At 34.9% G+C, this 21,745-nt stretch overlaps 1 protein-coding gene across 2 annotated transcripts; it reads right to left on the bottom strand.

Moving 5' to 3' along the window:
• Positions 1–541: 541 nt before the first annotated feature.
• Positions 542–21,709, bottom strand: TRMT1L (tRNA methyltransferase 1 like). Of its 2 annotated transcripts, none has more exons than XM_015569954.1 (15): positions 21,664–21,709; positions 17,968–18,078; positions 16,456–16,569; positions 15,763–15,827; positions 13,795–13,924; positions 12,069–12,192; positions 11,212–11,291; positions 9,052–9,301; positions 8,441–8,653; positions 6,965–7,155; positions 5,485–5,563; positions 2,917–3,083; positions 2,198–2,260; positions 1,035–1,161; positions 542–931 (listed from the first exon to the last, which is right to left on the bottom strand). In XM_015569954.1, exons 4-15 carry the CDS (start codon positions 15,817–15,819, stop codon positions 679–681), a joined length of 1,734 nt encoding a protein of 577 aa, XP_015425440.1. In that variant the 5' UTR covers positions 15,820–15,827; positions 16,456–16,569; positions 17,968–18,078; positions 21,664–21,709; the 3' UTR covers positions 542–678. The 2 variants fall into 2 exon arrangements, with proteins under 2 accessions (XP_015425440.1, XP_015425439.1); XM_015569953.1 differs by lacking the exon at positions 21,664–21,709 and adding an exon at positions 21,461–21,476.
• Positions 21,710–21,745: the final 36 nt, after the last annotated feature.

Genomic DNA, 21,745 nt, shown 5'->3' with positions numbered 1-21,745 from the left:
CTCACTTTATAAGTGGGCAAGTTTTACATCTGAGGTAGCACAACCAAGCAAATGAATATTTACATGCATTAACTGAGGCACTTGAGATCACCCAATTTGTAACAAAATCTCGAGAATTTCAGTGCTTGTGAACAACTATAATTGGAACAGTCAATTTACTTTGGCAAACTATTACTCTCAAGTGTAGTCATCTAGACCTGAAACTTAGAAAAAAATGGATTTCTATCTCAGGCAAGTATTTAATTTCTCAAAAACTAAAAATTAAAAGATTAATGTGGGAGAGATGTGACTTCTTAAAATCAGGAATGTATTTTGACTTCGTAATTGTGAAATATATTAGTGACCTGAAAGGATACTGTTCTTCCTATTCAGTATCAATTTAAGCAGAGATGTGACTTACGTGACATACATAAAATTCCAAATACTTTGCATGTGAGAATTTTCTGAGTTATTAAATAGTAGGTGATCTCAGTCAATTCTAAGTTTTCTTTAAGAAAAACTTGGAAAGCCTAACTCCCAAACCAGTTAAGTTAGAAACTGCTACTTTTAAAATGAAAACAGCACTTTTTTATTTTTACACCACTGAATTGAAAGAATAAAAAAAGAACTACAGTTGGTATGGAGAAGTATTAGACAGATGATCTATAAAGCTGTATGGGAACAAACACTTCTCTACTTTTACCATCTTCTGCAATTGCTTGCTTCTGCTTTGTCATTCACTGACATTTCAACCCTGTCAGCTACTGTATCTTCTGATGTAGATTGGACATGGCCCTCTGACTGTCCTCCAGTGTAGGTGGGGGTGCTGTACTTTAAAAGGATAGATTTAAACTGCATCAGAGGTGCATCTGTACGAACACCCATTGGGTCAAAATGAGTTCGGCTTACTCTAAAGCCTGCTTGAGAAAGATAGCACAGAAACTTTTTTAACCTGCAGCAAGAAAAAGGAAAAAAAAATGAGGTTATAATTTTATTTAAACCATGGTGTCATTAAATTATAAAATATACACGTTGCCATTGACTGGCTATCTTACTTTGGCATATTCATCCCTTTAATGCTGTGTCTGTGGATGTTGTAATAAAAGGGAGGATGTTCAGTACTGGCATCAGCCTTTTGTTTCTTGGCTAAATTTGTGATTGTTTCAGTACATTTTCTTTTTCCTGAAACACACAAATACACACACACAAAGTTAGCATTCTCTTAAAAATTACAAACCTAATACTTTTATAACTCTATGCTATCTCAAGTCTAAATCCTCTGACACACACCATTTCAACCTATCCAGTCTTAATTCTTAAGAGAACTCATTGCAAGAATAAGGTATTTTCATTTCCACTATCCTTAACTGATGTAATTTTAGTATTTAACTATTTGCTGAGTCAGAACTTACTTTCTACCTTCTTGAATGTCAAGCCTCAATTCTATTTGCATCTGAAGAAAGCTATTTGAATTCTGGGCCAATCACCTCACAGACTTAATTACTATCAATACTTCTCAGTTTGATTAAGTTCTATCTTCTTTGATTGTTTCATGTGTCCCCCCCCCCCCCCCCCCGCCGCCAGATTATATTACATTATCCTGGGAATAATGCCCTTCCGTTTTCATACTTGTACTCTCTACTGAATGCCAATATTTGATAAATAGGTCTTCAATGAATAACCTGTCCAAGGTTATACAACAAACAACACAAAGAAGCAGAATGATGCTCTTAAATCTAATGCTCATTACTGTATACCACACTGCCTTTTTCTTACCCCCGAGAGAGAAATTAAGTGTGCACACATCCCAAATTATAAGAAAGGCCATACAATACATTCTTATGGCTAGAGAATAGACCTTCTGGGTAATCAATGGAATTGTTACGCATCATATGGTGGTGAAAAAGTTTAAAAGAATAAGAATAATAAAATGTAATCATTTCTATCAAACAGAATTTGATCTTATTTTGGTTCACATCATTCTTTCAAGATATTACAGTTCTCTCAAAGGGATGCATTATATATTAGAACTATGAGTGCAGTACATGTTCACAGAAATTTTGAACTGTGTAAATGCCAGATAAACAAGTTTTACTGTAATTAGGTTGTAGGTGTAATAAAAAAAAATGCACTGTGAAATAGGCTACCAAAGAAATCTGTTCCTACTCTTTTGCTGTCTGATTTTTGCAATGATACATACACACATATACATACATACCTTGTGCAATGTAATTATCTGTTGTGGTATCATCTGTAGTTTTAATAGATATGCCACATTCTTCTAAAATAAAAACAAATGGGAATCAAAATATTTTACGGGATGTTATCAAGGGACAATTCAAAGTTTAAAGAAAGCTTATTTCTAAATTATATCCACACTGCTTTTCTGAATATATAGATTCTATGGCAAAACAGGGCAAGAATTACATTTTTAATCCTCTACAACAACTGCTGCTTCTAATGAGTTATGAGAAATGCTAGGATGTCTAATAGGCCCACTCTCAGGTCAATGGCCAGATAAAAACGACAAAAAACTATTTATACTAAAGAGAAAATAGAAAAAAACAGTAGTTTTAATGAGTGATAAGTGTATATCTTAGTTTCTGTGTCTCAATGGCTACACCTCTCAGAATTCCCTAGGGTTTCTCTTTTTAGAAAGCAGATAAGTGTAATAAAATCACCATAGACAGTACTTTTAATGTACTAAAGTTTAAAAAAATACATACTTTTATCTTAATAAAATCACTATTCCAGGTTCTGAATATAAACCTGAAGAAAACTATGCAATTAAAAATAAAAGTTACGCAGGTTATGATCAGACTCGGGATTTAAAAGCACACTACTTTTACTGCTTTTGATTATAACACCAAATAAAGTTTAAAAAGATAGAGTATTTTGGTAATTTGTAAGCTAGTAAACTAGTGTTAAATTCATTACCTTGCTTGGTGAGATTTGAAGGTGAATGAACTGAAAACTGACTTTGAGGAGTACACTCTGACTCAAAGATTAATGTCTTTATTAGGGGCTGAATGTCATCTAAACCATGGTGAAGAGATTCGAATAGCATTCTTTTGAGAAATCCAGTATTGAAGAGGGAGCTTGACCTAAAAGAAACAAAAAATCCCGAGAAAACAGAGAATTGGGTTTGAGAGAAGTGTTTATTATCTTAAATAATAAGATTTAATTATATGATTGATTAAATACTTAAAAAGAATTTATGATTTAACTTAAAATTGTTTATTTTCTGTTTCTCCATTCCTTTTTATCATGTTAGTTCTCCAAACTAGTGTTAGTCAAGGAAATTTCATTCACAGTTAAATCAATCCTCATGCCGAATCCGGTTTGGCTCAGTGGATAGAGCGTCGGCCTGCGGACTGAAAGGTCAAGGGCATGTACCTGGGTTGCGGGCACATCCCCAGTAGGAGATGTGCAGGAGGCAGCTGATCGATGTATCTCTCTCATCGATGTTTCTAACTCCCTATCTCTCTCCTTTCCTCTCTGTAAAAAATCAATAAAATATATTTAAAAAAAAAATAAGTCAATCCTCATAATGTGTATAACCCTGTGTTACATATAGGTGTGGAATATACACCAAAGTATAAAATACAATGTTAAGCCTATAAATCTAGACAGGGATGTAATATAATGCAGAAGTTTTAATGCATATTCCTGTAACAGTAAATACATGCATAAAATCTCTAGAACAAAGTATATCCTTAATGAATGGTAGCTATTATTACCAGGGTTAGCGAATACATGTGGAAAGCTATATGATTTTAAGTGTTAAATGAGCGATCAATGTAAGATTTACTAAAAAGGAATTTAGAAGTAATTTGGGTTGAAGCATTAAGGAGAGACTTCAAAGAAGTGGGGAAAGAGGAAGAGATTCTGGATGAGAGTAAAGATAGGACTATGGCTTTGAGTGAGGAAACCATAAGGCATGGGAACTCAATCCTGGGAGTGAGACAACCCAAGTTCTTGCCCTGCCTGAGCTGCCAAATTTTGGAGGTCAGTTTTGTTGTAATTTTCTCATCTGTAAAATGACTTGGGCTAGATCTTCCTTCTGGATCCAGCAGCTGTTAATAATTCATTTCCCCAGTTCTGAGGTCAGTGAGTAGGATCAACATGTAGCAGATGACATAGGAAAGAGTACCAGAACGTAAGACTAGCTAGATCATTCTTAATCTAAGGGTATTAACATAGGATAAAGAAGGGGTGGTGAACACACAATACAACATACAGATGATGTATTATATAACTGGAGGCCCAGTGCAGGGATTTGTGCACCAGTGGGTCCCTAGGCCTGGCCTGCGGGATTGGGCTGAAATCAGTTCTTCCACACCCCCCCGAGGGGTCCCAGATTGCAAGAGGATGCAGGCCAGGCTGAGGGACCCCACCGGTGCACGATTGGGCCGGGAGGGACACGGGAGGTTGGCCAGCCAGGCAAGGACTGTGGGAGGGCTCCAAAGCGTGTCTGGCCCATCTCGCTCAGTCCCAATCAGCCAGATCTCAGCAGCAAGCTAACCTCCCAGTCAGAGCGTCTACCCCTGGTGGTCAGTGCACGTCATAGCAACTGGTCGACCGGTCAACTGCCTGTGCCCTGGTGGTCAATGCATTTTATAGCAAGCGGTTGAGCAGCCTTAGGTTATCATAAGCTTATTACGCCTTGGTTGGTTGAACTGCCAACCGGCCGACTGGACACTTAGCATATTAGGCTTTTATTATGTAGGATTGTACACCTGAAACCTATATAATTTATTAACCAATGTCTCTCCAATAAATAAAAAAGTTTAACAAAAAAGTTAATTAGACATGAAAAAAGATTTAAAAATGGGCATCAGCACAAACATTTACCATTTGTGTTAATGTTTAAGTTTAGTAGGTGGCTAAACCTTGACCTTGTAAATTAATGAAGTAGATATCTGCAATGATTCTTGTCACAATGTTGTTAGGAATTTCTGTGTACAAAAGCATACATACATTAAAAATTTGCAATTGTGTCCCATCTAAACAACTTTACCCAAAACAAAAGGCATTTACTTGCATTTGCCCTTTTTAAATTCTTCAAAGACTTTTTATATTAGTTGGCTCTTCTTTAAAAAGTTACTGTGTAGTGCGGCGTTGGTGGTATAGTGGTGAGCATAGCTGCCTTCCAAAAAGTTACTGTGATCACTTTTTAACCACACCCTAAAGTTCTATAATTATCAAATAAAATAAAAAAGCCTAATTCTTACTATTCAGAAATGAATTATAGTTCACAGAACAGCCAGGCTTCTCTTTAATTCCACTGCCTCTGAGCACTGTCACAAACTTGGGGGAATAATGTTACAGAAAAATCTGAAAACAAAACACCTCAGGTTCACAGGGGGAGAAGTCACAATTATTTGCTTAGACTTTAAAAGATTCAATCAAAATTTGTCTTTTACCTCACATCATCAAAAGTCAACAAACAAAATCAATATATAAATCAATTCTGAATATATTATCATGCTTGGGCACACATACCATAGAGGTCCAAGTTCTATTGCTGTCTTTCCAGGCATGCTTCCATGACAGTTACAGGGCAGCTGTCTATACGGGTTTTCTGTGAAAAGATTAAAAGAAATCAAAGCAGAAATGACAGATACATAGTAGTAATTGTTATAATAATTTGCAGCTACTATATACTGAGAATCTAATATGTGCCAGATATCGTGCTAAGTAATTTTATAAAATCTCAATTATACAGATCAGAGGATTAAAGCTTAAAACAGATGATAGAAATCCATGTCAAACAGATTAGAGATCTTTTAGTTAGTACATGAAATTAAATAGGAGAAGGTCTTTTAAAGTCCACAAGATACCTGTATTTTAAAATCAGTGATTGGGGTAAAATTTACATGCAGTAAAATGTATACATTTTGTGTGGAAAGATTAATGAACTTTGACAAATATATACATATCCATATAACTGCTATTCCATCAAAATAAAGACATTTCTCATATTAACTCTTCTGCAATTGGGAAGAAAATAATTACCCTGTTCCCTAGACCTGATTCATAATCAGCTCCCAAATGTAAGCTAGAAGAATCTAATTCAGTGTAAAGAGCAATAAGGCCCGATAGAATCACAAGGAAATTGGGAAGGTAGTTTCCAAGATGGGGCAATATTCTAGTATGAACTTTTCCAGTTCACTTAAGGTCCAGAATAGTCACTTTAAATCAAACTCTGCAACAAATTTCGCCCAGGCTGTTCCTAGGTGGATCATGCACTTGCTTGAAATGGCTGGATCTGATCAATCAGTCTTAGCGATATCCAGAATCCAAGGCTATGGTGGTAGGGATATTGGTCTTTAGCTTCTCGCTATCTGTTATCAATGTTATTCAGTGCAATTAAATGGCATGATACACAGTGTGAGATCTTATTTTAGATTTACTTAAAGGCTCTGTCACTATTTTTCCTAGAGCAACTGTTTCTATATCCTGGAAAAGCAAAAATAGAAACACCTTTATAAGGGCAAAAGCCAAATTATTTTCCTTGGTTCACAGGCCTGGCATATAGTAGAGTCTCAGTAAATATTTATTGAATGAATTTTGTAACTGATGGCTTTTATATTCAGCCAGAAACAGAGAGGTTATCCTAACTTATGTTCCTAAAATTAGTGACAGTGGAAACTAAGTTATTTCTAGATGTTTCAATAGAGGGCAGAGCTGGAGAGCGTAAATTGTATAGCGCCAGTAAATAAACTCACACAAATGCCTTTTCTGTTGATGAAAGGAAGTCCAGGATAGGAAATAAAGTTAGCACTGTCATCTTTAAAACCAAAGGACAGTATGTATAATTAGGGATGTGATAAAGGCTTACTTATTGGAGGCTTATACATAAATTAGACACAATTTATTGTGTCAATTAGGGGGAAAAGGAAAAATAGGTAATACTTTCAATAATAAAGATTTTTAAAAAAATAAATTAGACACAGTATACAGTCAAAAGAAACTTAATTACCTTCTACCATATTACCATCCTTCTGAAAAATTCTCTCTTCACACCACTGACAATGTATCAGATACTGTATCTTCTTGGCTGTTTCATCTGCAGAAGTAGGCCCCCTCAAAACTCTCACAACGACCAAGACAAAATGTTCCAGAGCCACTGCAAATAGTACTTCTATGCCTTTGTTACATCGAGCTGCAGCTCTGGAAAAAAAATTTAAGTTATTTTGGGTGCTTATCATTTTTCTTTGACACTGTATTTACAATACTAACCTGGACAGTAAACTATGGGTAGGTGAAGGGAAAATAAGAAAAATTCAAGTCTTAGCAGCATACTTTTAAAAGATAATTGCTATAACTCTTACACAAAATGAAACACAGGAAATAAAGGATGCTTGCTGGAGTCTTCAGTAACTAGACATTTTCCTTTATGACAGCCTCTCAATAGGACTACAGGCTCTGGTTTTCAATGTCACTTTCTTTGTTGTCATCACCACCACCTTTCTGCCATTTTACCTGTTTTCTCTATAAAACCTTCTTTCAAACAATGTTTATTGAATACTAACTATATGCAGGGTAGTAAGCCAGCTGCTAAATATTCAGGGAAAAGTGAATAGGCAGTCCTTGCTACTATTAATTTTACACACTTCTGGATTAAATTCTACTTGATGCAGTATTTATGTACTTAGTTTTCTCTCTGCAGTTACACACTAAACTTGGTTCATATATATTAATTTGAATTTGTTAGTGTAAACATTTTTAAGTAGGTCATGAGCATGTATAAACTGAACATCAGAGTTTTCAATTAATTAGGAATAACACTTAACATCTATGAAGTCTAATAATCTATTTATGCTGAGGTAGGAATTTCAATCTAAATGCTGTGAAATTAGTTTTGAGGCCAGTAAGTGAGTTGGCTGATTATCCATTATATATACTTGCAATGTCCATTTATATAGCATAAGAGATTCTGAACAAGAGAGGTGCTCAAAAAAATATTCCTTCAAATGTTTAGAAATCTAGATGAGAAAAGAGCTTTTTTTGTACGCAAGATTATTCTGCAGAACCAGGTTATAAGCCATCATTTTGCAAATTATTTAAATAAAGATTAGATGAACATAAAACAATGACTGTTTCTCAATCTAAAAACAATCTTTGCCTTCCCTTTTCATTATGCTATCCTCTCATCTACCCTACATTGTTGAAATAACTGACTTAAAATTAACTTTCATTTTTATCTTTCTTATTACATTAATTGCTTTCATAATATTTTTAATTGGAGAGTAAACTGACTATTTTAAGCACAAGCTTTCAAATCAAATTTCAAAAAATACAACATAAGATCACAAAACCAAGGAAGATTATAGATATGAAATACAGAATTTGCATTTTTTGTGTGTGTATATTTATAAAATGAGAGAAGCACTTCTTGAATCTGTTTTTAACATATGCCCAAACATTACGTGTTACACTGTTGGCAATTCTGTACCTTGCTACTGCCGCTACAACAATTCTGGCTGCGAGTTCCTTGTAATATTCAGTTCGGACAATGTTACAGCCATAGTGTCGCCGGGCAACATGTTGTGCCTTGGCATATAAAGAACTGATATCTGTAGAAGTCACTGATACTATGCCAAGGTTTCTTATATTTCTGAATGCAGAATCTAGATAGTTCACAGATGTTCCAAAAGGGTCTAGGTGTCTAAAATCAGAAAGAATATAGATATATTTAAAATCATACTGGTAATTAAATTATATGATTGTCATTATTTCTAACAATAAAATTCCATGTGTTCATAAATACTTTACAAATCTATTTTAAATACATAATTCTGTTTTAAAAATAATAACATTGACCTTATGCTATGTTAGGTAAATAAAAATAAGTCAGGATTAAAGGAAAATTGTCATGCCCAGGCATTTTATTTCAGGTGCTGGAAAATGTTCTTATTGCATTCCTTAGGCCAATGCTAAAAACAAAACTGTATTAACTGAAATAAACAAAAAGCAACAACAAACTGTCTTAATTTTTATACCCCCCCCCCCAAAAAAAAACTCCAGACCAGTTTAGAAAGTGACACAGCAAATTTTTTCACTTACATGAAATCAAAAGATCTCAAATGCATCAGTACATTGGCATCCATTTTGGTCACCTTAATATTACCAAGCTTTCCCTCTCCTTCTTCAAGAATGTCATCACCCTCTTCTTTTTCCTTACTGTCCACCACCACTTTCAATTTGTTTAAATGGCAGTTTTCCTGAATCAAGGTCACAGAGTTTTCATTCAAGTCATTAATGGTAACCTTGACTGCATTTCCAAGATGTTTTGCCCATTGTAATCCCATTATCCCTTAGGAGAAATGGGAAAAAAATATGTTTTTAAATTGTAACAATTAAAAAAAAAAGTTGTATAACAATAATATAGAATTTAATTCTATAGTTTCAAAATTTTAGTATTTTCATAAGTAATTCTTTTTCTACTTTCTCACTACAAAGCCTCTGAAGAAAAGTTATCAAACAAAAAAAGTGTTACAGATTTTCATTAGTATTTCTTACAAAACTTTTCTATGATCCCAGTTCAAATAAATATCTAATTAGGAACAAGAACACACATGAAAGATTAAATCTCACTGGAAAAGTAATTATGTAGTAAAGGAAACTCATTACTTAAAAGGCTAGTATGAAGGTTAAAAGACAAAGGTAGTAAAAATAACTATGATTATAATAATTAGTTAAGGGATATATCTGATGAAAATGTAAAATGTGAGATCAAAAACAAAAAGTGGACTGAGGGACAGTAATAATGTTGCATTTTCTAATGGGATCAAACTTAAGTTGCTATCAACTTAAAACAGGTTGTTACAGATAAAGCTTTATGGTAACCACAAAGCAAAAACTTATAGTAAATACACGGAAGATAAAGAAAAAGGAATATAAACATGCCACTAAACAAAGTCATCAGACCACAAAGGAAGAGAATAAGATGGTGAAAGGAATAAAGATGAACTACAAAAACAACTGGAAAACAACAAAATGGCAATAAGCAATGCCTATCAATAATTTATGAGGCCAGCAATACCCCCATACCAAAATCAGGTACAGTATGCCACAAGAAAAGAAAATTACAGGCCAATATTCCTGATGAACATATTGCAAAATATTAGCCAACTAAATTCAACAATACATTAAAAGGATCAAACATCATGATCAAGTGAGATTTATTCCAGTGATACAAGGCTGGTTCAACATCCAAAATTCAGGCAATATGATTCACATTAACAGATGAAGGATAAAAATCATGAGTATGTTAATAGATGCAGAAAAGGCATTTGACAAAATTCAACATTGATTTATGATAAAATTCTCAAAAAAGCAAGGATAAAGGGAATGTACCTCAAAGGCCATGTATAAGCCCACAGTTAACATCATACTTATGGTGAAAAGTTGAAAGTTTTTCCCCTAAGATCAGGAACAAGACAAGGATTGCCACTCAAGTAATTATCTCAGACACATACACAATAGGTATATAGATTGATGATTAGGAGACATATTAACTGAAATATAGTCTTTGGATTTTGATTTGATAAAAAAATAAAAGATAGTTGGGCATATCTAAACATTTAAAGAATTCTTAATTTTTTTAAGGTGTGATAAAGGTATGGCTGTATTTTTTTAAAGTCCTTATCTTTTACAGATCTAACAAATGTTTACAGATGAAATGAGATATTTATAATTTGTTTCAAAATGGGATGGAGGATGGGGACATGAGGTCTGAGATAAGTGCATGGTATAGTTACAAGACTGAGCGTGAGTTGATAATTCGTGAAGTAAGTGATGGATACAATGGAATTCATTTGTTATATCCTCCACTTTTTTATATATTAGAAATTTTTCACAATAAAAAATTTTTACCTTGGATCTTCAATTTTTTATTATTTTTTATTTTGTTATCATTTTTAAATCTTTACCCGAGGATATTTTTCCATTGATTTTTAAAGAGAGTGGAAGAGAGAGGGAAAGACAGAAATATCGATGTGACAGAGATCAGGGCTCAGGCCGAGGTGTAGCCTGTAATCAAACCGAGATACGTGCCATCGTCCAGAATCAAACCTGGGACCCTTCGAACCACACTCTATCCACTGCTAGGGCAATCTTCAATTTTTTATATCAAAATATTCTATGGTAATCACATACATTTTCTAAGAAAAGATAGTGTACAAATCTAATTAAGCTGGATTCCAAAACAGCTTCATTACTAACCAGTGGCTCCAAAGGCATCCAGACATTCCAAAGGTTTTCGCTCCTCAGCCAGAGCAGCCAAAGTACAGAATATTAGCTGCCTAAAAGAAAGTATAATAATCTGAAATGACTTTACCATGGCTTCACCATTATAGCTTTTATTTTATTTAATAATAGTGGTGGCATTCCTATTTGGAAAAAAAAAAAAGGCCTAATAACATATTCCCTACTTAATAGTATGAGAACTAGAAGCTTGAGAAATTAAACTATGAATCAATTGGGTTCTATTAGCAAACATTCACTATGAAAAAAATGATTTTATAAGCAAATTTTATAAATAAAAGTTTTATAAACAAAATTTTCCCACAAAAACACTGTTCATTAATTCTATAAAGTTAGGTCTACTTTACTCTCTGAGAAAGAAATTGGTCTGGCCAAAAAAAAAAAAAAAAAGAGAGAGAGAAATGCTAAGATAGATGATTTTCATTCTGTACCTAGTTTTAAATTTCAACACATTAGACCAGCGATTTTCAACTGTTTTCATCTCATGGCACACATATATTATTTATTAAAATTCTGTAGGCAACCAAAAAGTATCTTGCTGATCAGACAAAAATAAAAGTGTCATTTTGATTCATTCACACTGGATGGCTATTATTGTGAAGGCTGTTGTCATTTTTTTATTTGACAATCTAAGGGAAAAGAGGTCAGTGTCCCTGACTAAACAGGTACTGCATGTTTTTAAAATTCTTGTGGCACATCAGTGTGCTTCTTGCGGCATACTAGATGAAAATCGCTGCATTGGAACATAAAGATTAACAGACGGTATATTTGTAATGATTTGAAACATCCCATACACTTTTCACAATTTAGCTTACCGATTTAGTTTCATTTTGGGATTAAAATAGGAATCTGTTTTCTGTGGTACAGAATAATTAGGACAAACTTGTACATCTGTGTCTACCTCTTTCAAAATTTCAGTAGGTGGTTTAGCAGCGGAAGCTAAGATAAAAAAAAGATTTCAAGTTAAATACAAAATATTATTAAATATCTAAAACAATATACACTTAAAAAGTAACTTTCCTTTATAATAATGTGTTAATGTAATTAGTTGTGTTAAAAACTGATCTACTCAGCACTGTCTCTGGAAAAAAGTATTTACTGAATTAAAATTTATTAATTCAAAATCGTAACTGCCTACTCTATCAATAATGATACCTAGTTAAGAGCAATCAACCTAAAAACAAACAAAAAAAAGCAAAAGAAAGAACAATCAACCTAAGATAGCACTGAATCCTAAAATACCTTTATTCCTCATCAAATACTATATTACATTTACATGGGTTGGCTGCTCAAGATGTTATTGTGGGATAATTGTTAGAAAAGTGGTATCTTTATATGATTACATTCATTAGCCAGCATGAGAAAGAATCATTGTATTTCCTGAACATGCTAGATTTCAGAACACTTTCTCATAATTATGATTTAAATCACAAATTACATTAAAACAGATATAAAGTAAAGGAAAAAATTCCTACATTTGCTATACATTTGAATAATTTAGCTATAAACCCAAATGAAAAGCTGATGTATTTAAGTATGTTTTGCATATTTAAGAAATGAGAACATATAATATGTGTGGGGGGAAATAACAGACTATATTTGGATTTCTTGATTATATTACAATCAGAATGTTAACTAAATAGCAACCATACTTCTCTTTTTACAATGCCAAGTAACAGCACCCTCTCCCAGCGTTGTTATACATCTTCTCTACCCACCAAAGTGGCATCATGTACCTCACAAGGTCAGCCTTTCTTAAACCAGAGTCAGTGAGAAAATTAAGCGCTACGGAAAATTATTTTAGTGGCTTTTCTCAATTCTTAAAAGAAAGGTACATAATACCATTCTAGATGTATAGACATTACTTCTTTACATACAGTGGATGCCTTAGGACAGTGGTCGGCAAACTCATTAGTCAACAGAGCCAAATATCAACAGAACAACGATTGAAATTTCTTTTGAGAGCCAAATTTTTTAAACTTAAACTATATAGGTAGGTACTTTGTTATTAACTTAATTAGGGTACTCCTAAGGCTTAGGAAGAGCCACACTCAAGGGGCTGAAGAGCCGCATGTGGCTCTCGAGCTGCAGTTTGCCGACCACGGCCTAAGGACAATGAGGACTTAATTCTTGAGAAGGGCTGCCTCAGTAATAATAACTACTAATAACTTGATACCACTCAGGATAGTAAGCGGTCGTTATGTCATTTTACATACTTTTTCTAGTGTGTTTTGATAAGTATAACACAATTACTGGTGCAGGAACCGTCATTAGTAATAGAGTCCTATAATCTTTCATTAAGATACCTGTATTTACTTGAGCATCGGTTGCTTTTTCTACCCACTTGTGAAATATATGGTAACTGAGGACAGAAAAACATTGTTGGGAGGCTCACAGAAAAAGGAAATCTGAAGTAAGGGTGTAGTAGTCAGCTCAGTGATTTAGTTAAGTCACTATCATCTCATCGATGTCTAAAAAGAATAATTGGACCACTGTTTAAGGATTTACTTACTAACATGTTAATAAGATTGCTCAACTTACCAGCAATATACCTGGATTTAGTCTCTCCTTTATTCACATGGCGCCTAACATGTCCTAGCATATCAGTCCTTCTGGTGATTGTTGCTGAACAAATGATACAATGATAATGGGCGCCCATTTTACTGGATATCTAGCAAACAGAGTATTTAATTTAATACATAAATAAGTTACTAAGACAATGAAATAGAACTTTATTCAAGAATGTAAATTTACGTATGTGTCTTGGGTTTAATGGTATAGAAGACAGTATTAATTTTGCCATGTGACATATACTTTTTAATTTAATTTTACAATAGGCTACAACTTTAATTTCTAAGATTTTCCCATTCATTCTAATCAACAAATAACTGTATCCTCTTTTCTATAAGCAGCACTTACAGATGATATAATACTAGTAGCAGTGTGCTGGTAGACGTTTAAATGTCTCACCAGGAAAATAAAGTTCTGATTCATAGAGTTTTCAGCTTTCTGTAGTATAAATACTCTACAATATCAAGAAAATCTATTCTTTAATTTCAAGCTACAATTGTGACAAATTTCAAGTTACCAATGTGACATCACTGAACATGTATTTGGGAAAAGACAGCATTGCCACCATGTAGATATTATATAAATAACTGTAAGAGCATAGATAAAAGAAACATGCAGCTGAAACCGGTTTGGCTCAGTGGATAGAGCGTTGGCCTGCCGACTAAAAGAAACATGCAGTAAAATAATTAGGAAGTAGTGAGCTTTGAGTATTCATTACCTTTGTTTTTAATATAATTTATTCACTTTTAAGTTCATATAATTTAATTTTTTTACATATGTTTTTATTTACTTCAGAGAGAAAGGGAAAGGGAGAGGGAGAGGGAGAGAGAGATAGAAACATCAATGATGAGAGAGAATCATTAATCAGTTGCCTCCTGCACGTCCTCTACTGGAGATCGTGCCCTTAACCAGAATCTAACCCTAGACCCTCCAGCCCGCAGGCTGACGCTCTATCCACTGAGCCAAACCGCGTAGGGCTAATTTAATTTTTAATGATGACCACATTTAGTGACCAGCTTTCAAACTTTCTGAAAATTAATGAAACATCTATTTTTCCAAGTAAAAAATTCTCACTTTATAATTTCTCACTTGGCTGAGGACCAAAAAACTACTCCAATGGCACTCCTACTTTTTCTGTGTCTACCTCCCATTTACTTGGAATCATATAGCAAGTCGAGAATATTCAAGAACATTGCAAAAGATTCCTTGGTACTGTGGTTATCATATTCAAAATATCTTGGATAAGGTTCATGGACAAGCATTGTCCTGACTACTGCTTAAGAAATGATTTTTTGTAATACTTTCAACAATAAGAATAATAAAAAACAACAACAAAAAGAAATGTTATTTTTTCTCCAGCACTTTACTCTTTTTAGTGATCCAAAAGAAAAATTAATAATAAGCTAATATGTATTCAGGATAGAATCACCAAAAATACTTTATAATTCTTATTCCCCAAAGGTCAAATCTATTCTAAAAATGAACATATGTACTTTTTAAAAAAAGTTATCAAAGATTTCAGGAAGTTTCTTATTCTGTCCTTTGGCAGATTAGTGGAAGCACACAGGAAGGATGATAAGAATGAATCAATGCCTTTATTAAACCACAGAAATTGAAGGCTCTTTGTCTATAATCAAGATTTATTTTAAAAGAAAGAAATTATTTAATTCTCCATTCTAAAATTAGTAAATAATTTTCCTTTTGAACACAAGACAGCAATATATCTGACTGAAATTAAAACTATAAAAATTTCAATACAGCAACCCTTTTGTTCATGCATTTTATATTTTTCCCAATATGATGATCTAAAAACATTCAGATACAAAATCTTAAAGTTAACCTCATTGCTGAATATAAACATTTTAGTATTGAAGCAAGTAAAAATTGCACATTCTTTAAAGAGGGCTACATTTCAAAATAAATCTAACATCTGATTACCTGTTCTCCAATAATATTTGGTTTCACTGGTCGACAAGGTAAGTGGCAGATGCACATTCTGTAACCTAGAATGAAGGATGGATGGTTGTCATATCACAGTTCATTAAATATTCAATTTTCACAAAATTATTGGCAAATTTTATAAGAATAACAGATTATTTTGTATTTGTAATATCATTTATTCATTTACTTAATGAGGTAGCCTTAGTTTATTTGTTATATGTGGTACAGCATAAAAACAAATATGGGTGATCCGAGTGCGAATTCTGATTCTGCCAAGACGATGTGTGTTATCTTGGATTAGCCACTTAGCCTCCTTAGAACTGAATTCTGTCACCTATTCTCTGCCACTTGACTTTTTTAAGGCTTCATCTCTCTGCCTTATGCTAATTTGCGCTACACAGACTTCATTTATGACACTGTCCAAAATGCGGATCCCCAGGGCTATGCAGAGTACATAGTACAGAACAGATGCTTCATAAATGTTTGCCAAACAAAACTACTTGTGTTATAAATTGCTATTGCCTAGAGAGCAACATGATCTTTTACTAATAAACACATTAAAAGAAGGGTCTGAATCCCTCAAATTTTTAAACTTAAAACATTTGATTAAATTCACTACAAAATTCCCAAACTGGTATCAAATCTTGAATTTCATTTACATCACTTTTTAGTAAGCACAAAAATACTAACCTTCAAATTCAACTGACACTTTCCAATGTAAATTCTGAAGGTGCCGACGAAGCTTATGGCTATTACAAGCTCTAAATTTTTCCTTAGGACATAATGGACAAGCCTGTTTATTTCCTGATAAAGAAAAAAGAACCGATAAGGCACAGAATATACTACCAATTAATGCTTCAATTCAGTTACAAAAGAAGTAACCGAGGACCCCAGTCCCACCCCACTTCTTACACAATGTCTTTCTTCAGTAAGACATCGCCCCTGTATCAGGGGGTAGTTAACAAAAATTATTTTAGCACAGGGTGATTTTTACCCTAAAACTCCCCTCTCTGTGACTAGCTGCTATCCTTACTGCTACTGAGAACAAAATGGATGAAGAATGATAATCTATATATCCTTCCGGCCAAAGTGCCTGGCATAGTCACTCTGCACTTTGCCCAGGGGAAAAGGCAGATTGTCACTCTCCCAGAGGGCCAGGAGCTGGGTAGAGAGAATAAGTAGCTGCTGTGGCATTCTTCTACTCTGGCAGCAACAAAAACAGTTAACATGTGGAGTTAGAAAAATGGAAGAAGAAACTCAAAGTAGTAGGAGGAATTTAATATGATTGGTATTCTGAGACTGGAGGCCATGATTAGAAGCACTGTATCCTACTATTGAATTTGTGAGGTCTTCCTTCTTTATTAGTATGTCCTTGAAAAGATTTTGGATCATCAAAATAAAAGTCTTATTTAATTAGAAATGTATCTCAAATAAAAAATTGATAGTGTACCAAAGAATTAAAACCTGAATTAAAGTTCAGACTTAAAGCAATAAAAATATACAGAAACAATCAATAACCTACTTAATAAATTTTAATCCAACAAGTACCTTTCACGTATAGCACACTGCAAGTATAGACACTATTTTTTATAATACTGGGCCTACTTCAAAAAACCATGAGGTGATCTTAAGGATGGAATCCAAGCACTAAGGATGGCAAATCAGAAAGAGAGGAGCTTAGGGCATTGACAGTACCGTGGACTCTTGTACCAGCCCTGGATTGCTTATCTTGGTACTTATTTTACATGAGAGAATATAAGCCTCCATATTTTTTAAGGCAATGTTTTTTTTGTTTTGTTTTTTTGTTACTCCTAGCCAAATGCAATAGAAACACACATAGAATACACACACCCTTCATGTACTGGTAGGATCCCTAGCAGCTGGGTACTCCCTCCCTTTCCTTGGCTGGCCCCGCCCCCTGGTCGAACTCCCAGAGGAACTCCTGGTCCAGGGGACAATTTGCATACTATGCTTTTATTATATAGGATTATATAGGATGAGACTGTAATTTCCCTGAGTTGTGAAATAACTGATTCCACCGAACCTTTGCATAGAGATGACTATCAGTTTCCTGCATAAAAATATTTACTACTCCTCTAGTTCAACAGAATATACAAGTCTATTTCTAGCAAATTTTTCATGCTAGATAACAAACCATTAGAAATTAAGAAAACACACACACAGAGACAAACATGGAAATACCTGCATCAAGATGATCTGAGTTCACTGAACTAGCAGAGTCAAAATCCCCTTCAGTTACAAAAGCTAACTTCTCTAGATCAGCAAGCTGCCTCTGAATTGAGATGTGTCTTTCTGAAAGAAAATTTAAAAATTAGAAAATTACGCTTTAACAATCTATATTCCAGATCCATTATTAATTAATTACTTCACCTTGAGTCTGACAGTTTTATTTCCTATAGCATAATGCCCTAATACCTAGATGGAGAATACTGCTGGGACTGTTTATAAATGACAAGTGTGCCTCAGAATGCAAACAGGAGATAAAACTACATTTATGCGACCTGACAGCTTTAAAATTTACTTACTTATTCAATATAATTCTTTAAAAATGTTTCTATTCTGTACAAAATACTGAAGAAACTTAAGCCATGTTTCCTATCTTCAAAGAACTTTCAATCAGGTAGGAGAGATTAACTACTAACTGTAACACAAGGCAGAATGAAAGAATACTTGGGGTGAATATAATGTGGACATACTGAGTAAGGGGCAATTAATTCCAACAAGAGCCTCTGAGAAGGTCTTTACTGAAGAAACGCATTAAGGTATGAATAGAATTCAGTAAGATTTGGTGGCTGACCTTATAAACTTAAGTAATCTCATGAACAAAGGAATGTGGTATAAAAAATACAGCCACTACATAAGACACTGGGGGATAGGGGAGGCTAGGGGACTGTCTTGGGAGGGGGGAAAAAATGGACACATATGTAATACCCTTTGTAATAAAAAAAATAAAAAATACAGCCACTTCTATCCCACACCTGGCTAGATGGAGTTGGTAGAAAAATATGCAGCCTCAATGTGGTACAGATATGCAAGTTGGTTTGACCTTTTTTCTTTAGGCAATGCTAAGTCTTTGCAGGTTTTTGAGAAAGTGACTATGATGTGACTGTGTTTCAGGAGGGTATCTCTGGCTACAGTGCCAAGGATCAATAATTGAGGTGAGAAACAGATAGGTACAGGAGACTAGAAGGTAAAACCAAAGGAAGAAAAGAAGCCAAGAACTTAGGATGTGGGTGTAAAGTGAGACTGAAGAGTAAATTCAAGAATGGATCTAAGATTTCAAGTTTACATGGTTGAGAATGATGGTACCATTAACCAATAAAGGAAGAAGAAAATACTTCTGGCAGAAAGGAAGAGGAAAGGAAAAAAGGGAATTTCGTTATTGACATAGTGTGTTTGATATTCTACTGGTATTCATGTAGTAAAGTCCAGTAGGCAGTTTTGCTTTGGGAGTTCGGGAGTTCAGGAGGGATTCTGAATGGATATAAATAATAAATTCATATGTTAGGTGAAACTATGAACACGAGGAAGAAAGCCTAAGGGGGGAAAAATGTGAAAAAGAGAAGAAAAAAGTCAAAACCCAGTCCCAGAAACACACCTTCAGGTTTCTCAGATACGAAACATCCTTCAAATTACATACTTCTAAATTTTGGAAGAGAACGTTTACAAAGTGGGGGCCTGAATATACAAGACTAGGAGGTGATAACTTTTAGGGACAGATCCCCAGTGAGATCAGAGATGATGGGATAAGCCATAGGCTCTCTAACAGTCATTATATAATTAGGTTATATAATTTAGAACCATCAGCCTTTTAAATGTTATTCTTGACACTGCTACTGTTCTGCCTAATTCCTCTCTGAGCTTCACTCCCAGCTCCTTTGTCTAATTCGTGGCCTTGTCTGTCTTCCCCCATCAATAAGCAGTAAGAAGGCAGGGGCTAGGTCTTATTCATCTGTGTAATGGCTAAGTGCCTAGTGCAGTAACTTGCACACAGCAGGCACTGACGTTTGTTAAATAACTTTTAAACATCACTAGTCTTTTTGGATGCAGCAGGACATTCTATAATTTTGGAATTTAATACAGTATTATCAGCCATTCCTTCTCAAATTTATTAAAATACAAATTTTTTACCTGACTTTTAAATGAGAAAAATTTGTTATCATAAAGGCTTTTGGCTTCCATGGTTCAAAGGTCTGTATATATGAAGCAAGATATAGATATAGATATCTATGTAAAAATGTGCTTTTTGAAATCATCCTAACTACTAAAAAGTACAAAATAAAAGGAAGGGGCCTGGTAAGTTAGAAGAGAAAATGGAAAATCCTGTGGTCCACTACTGAAGAAAACTCCCAAAGGCCTGTCTAAATAAAGATTCATGATATGCCTATGTACACCTCTGAAATCACTTTGTGGTTCAAGACAGTAGATATCAGGCAATCTGCACTTAAATCTACTCAACCTTTCTGGAACACACTAATAATCCAGAAGTCAAGAGAAAAACCCCTTATTAAATCAGATGCTAGAAGGCTTTGTTTACAACTTCTTCTGTTACTTCTTCCTCAATTTTCAGATCTATTTCAGAGGTGCCATCTTCATCTTGTCTATGTAAGACAGAATCTAAGGACTACCAGGGGTGGGCAAACTTTTTGACTCGAGGGCCACAATGGGTTCTTAAACTGGACCGGAGGGCCGGAACAAAAGCATGGATGGAGTGTTTGTATGAACTAATATAAATTCAAAGTAAACATCATTACATAAAAGGGAATGGTCTTTTTTTTTTATTTATTCATTTCAAACGGGCCGGATCCGGCCCGCGGCCGTAGTTTGCCCACGGCTGAAATAGACCATCAAGAGATAATTTTTAAAATGCGATTAATATATATTTCGAATGCATTTCCAATTTCTCAGTTGTTACCTATGTGTCCCAGGTTTCTCAAAGATTGCATTCTTTTAATTACATACTTGTAAACTTTAAAACACATGAATAAATTTTCCCAAAGTGCTTAACATATTCTTGATGAGGAGTTAGAGAAAGCATGCAGTCCCTAAAGCTGCTACACCACACCCGATGAGGGAGATTACTCAGTGAACCCCCTCTACCTTCTACCCTCCACCATTGTACAACTGGCCTTATTTTGCACCTACCTAGCTCTGACCTTAAGATGAGGAGGGCCCTACCTTTGTCCTCTATGGCCCAATAAATCACCACTTAGAAAACATGCAAGCACATTCAGAAGCACTAACAATAATATGGGCTATACTTTTCAACAGTTGACTTCTGACCTAATGAAATACAAAACTCCATTGGTATTTATGTCCGAGGGAAGACATAAATCCATAATTTAGTAGACTATTCAACCACTCGTCACCCTCAAATTCTTTTTGGAAGCAAACTGCTGTAGAAAATGAAATGAGAAAAACTCATTTTGTGTGTGTATGTCCGGACATAAAACCTAGTTGAGAGCAATGGTTTCTAAATGTTGACAGCTAGGATCTGCTACAGTAAACACGGTTCGCCTCGGTTACTATGTTACATTTTCAAAGGACCCCGTGACGGAAGCTTCAGAGAAACTACCAGATCAGGTGGAACTTCCTATTTTTGCACCAGAAAAAGACCCCCTTTAACGAAGAAGCCCTCAAGCTCATTTTGCAGCACCCCTGGCCCCCACATAACCTTCATCGCAACGTCCTCGAGGCTGGTGGACATGCCTTCTCCATTCGGTGCCCGTTTGCCGCGCAGCGCGGGTCCCTCCTCCTTCCCCATCGCCCTACCCCTTCCTTTCCCATGAAAGCCACCCCAGTGAAGAAGGGCCTCCCCCGCAAGACGCACTTTCTCGCTTCTCCTGCAGCAGAAAGACCTGGGCCTCCTGCACTTACTGCTTTCAGCTTCGTCAGGGGCAGAGGCTGGGGACGGGGACAGGGCCGGGGCCGGGGCCGGAGGCAGGGGAGGCTGGGGGTG

This window comes from Myotis davidii, unplaced genomic scaffold (assembly GCF_000327345.1).
Source record: "Myotis davidii unplaced genomic scaffold, ASM32734v1 scaffold362, whole genome shotgun sequence".
NCBI lineage: Eukaryota > Metazoa > Chordata > Mammalia > Chiroptera > Vespertilionidae > Myotis > Myotis davidii.
Note: the sequence above shows the minus strand (reverse complement) of the source record. Positions and strands in the feature narration are given on the sequence as shown.

What these genes read in the sequence shown, in the direction of transcription:
- TRMT1L (XM_015569954.1), bottom strand. Translation starts at nt 15,819, where the DNA reads ATGTGCATCTGCCACTTACCTTGTCGACCAGTGAAACCAAATATTATT. An exon ending in ATAGAACTTGGACCTCTATG is followed by an intron (nt 3,084 to 5,484) that starts GTATGTGTGCCC and finishes TGTTTCTTTTAG; the next exon opens with GTCAAGCTCCCTCTTCAATA. An exon ending in TTCAAATCTCACCAAGCAAG is followed by an intron (nt 2,261 to 2,916) that starts GTAATGAATTTA and finishes TTTTTATTTTAG; the next exon opens with AAGAATGTGGCATATCTATT.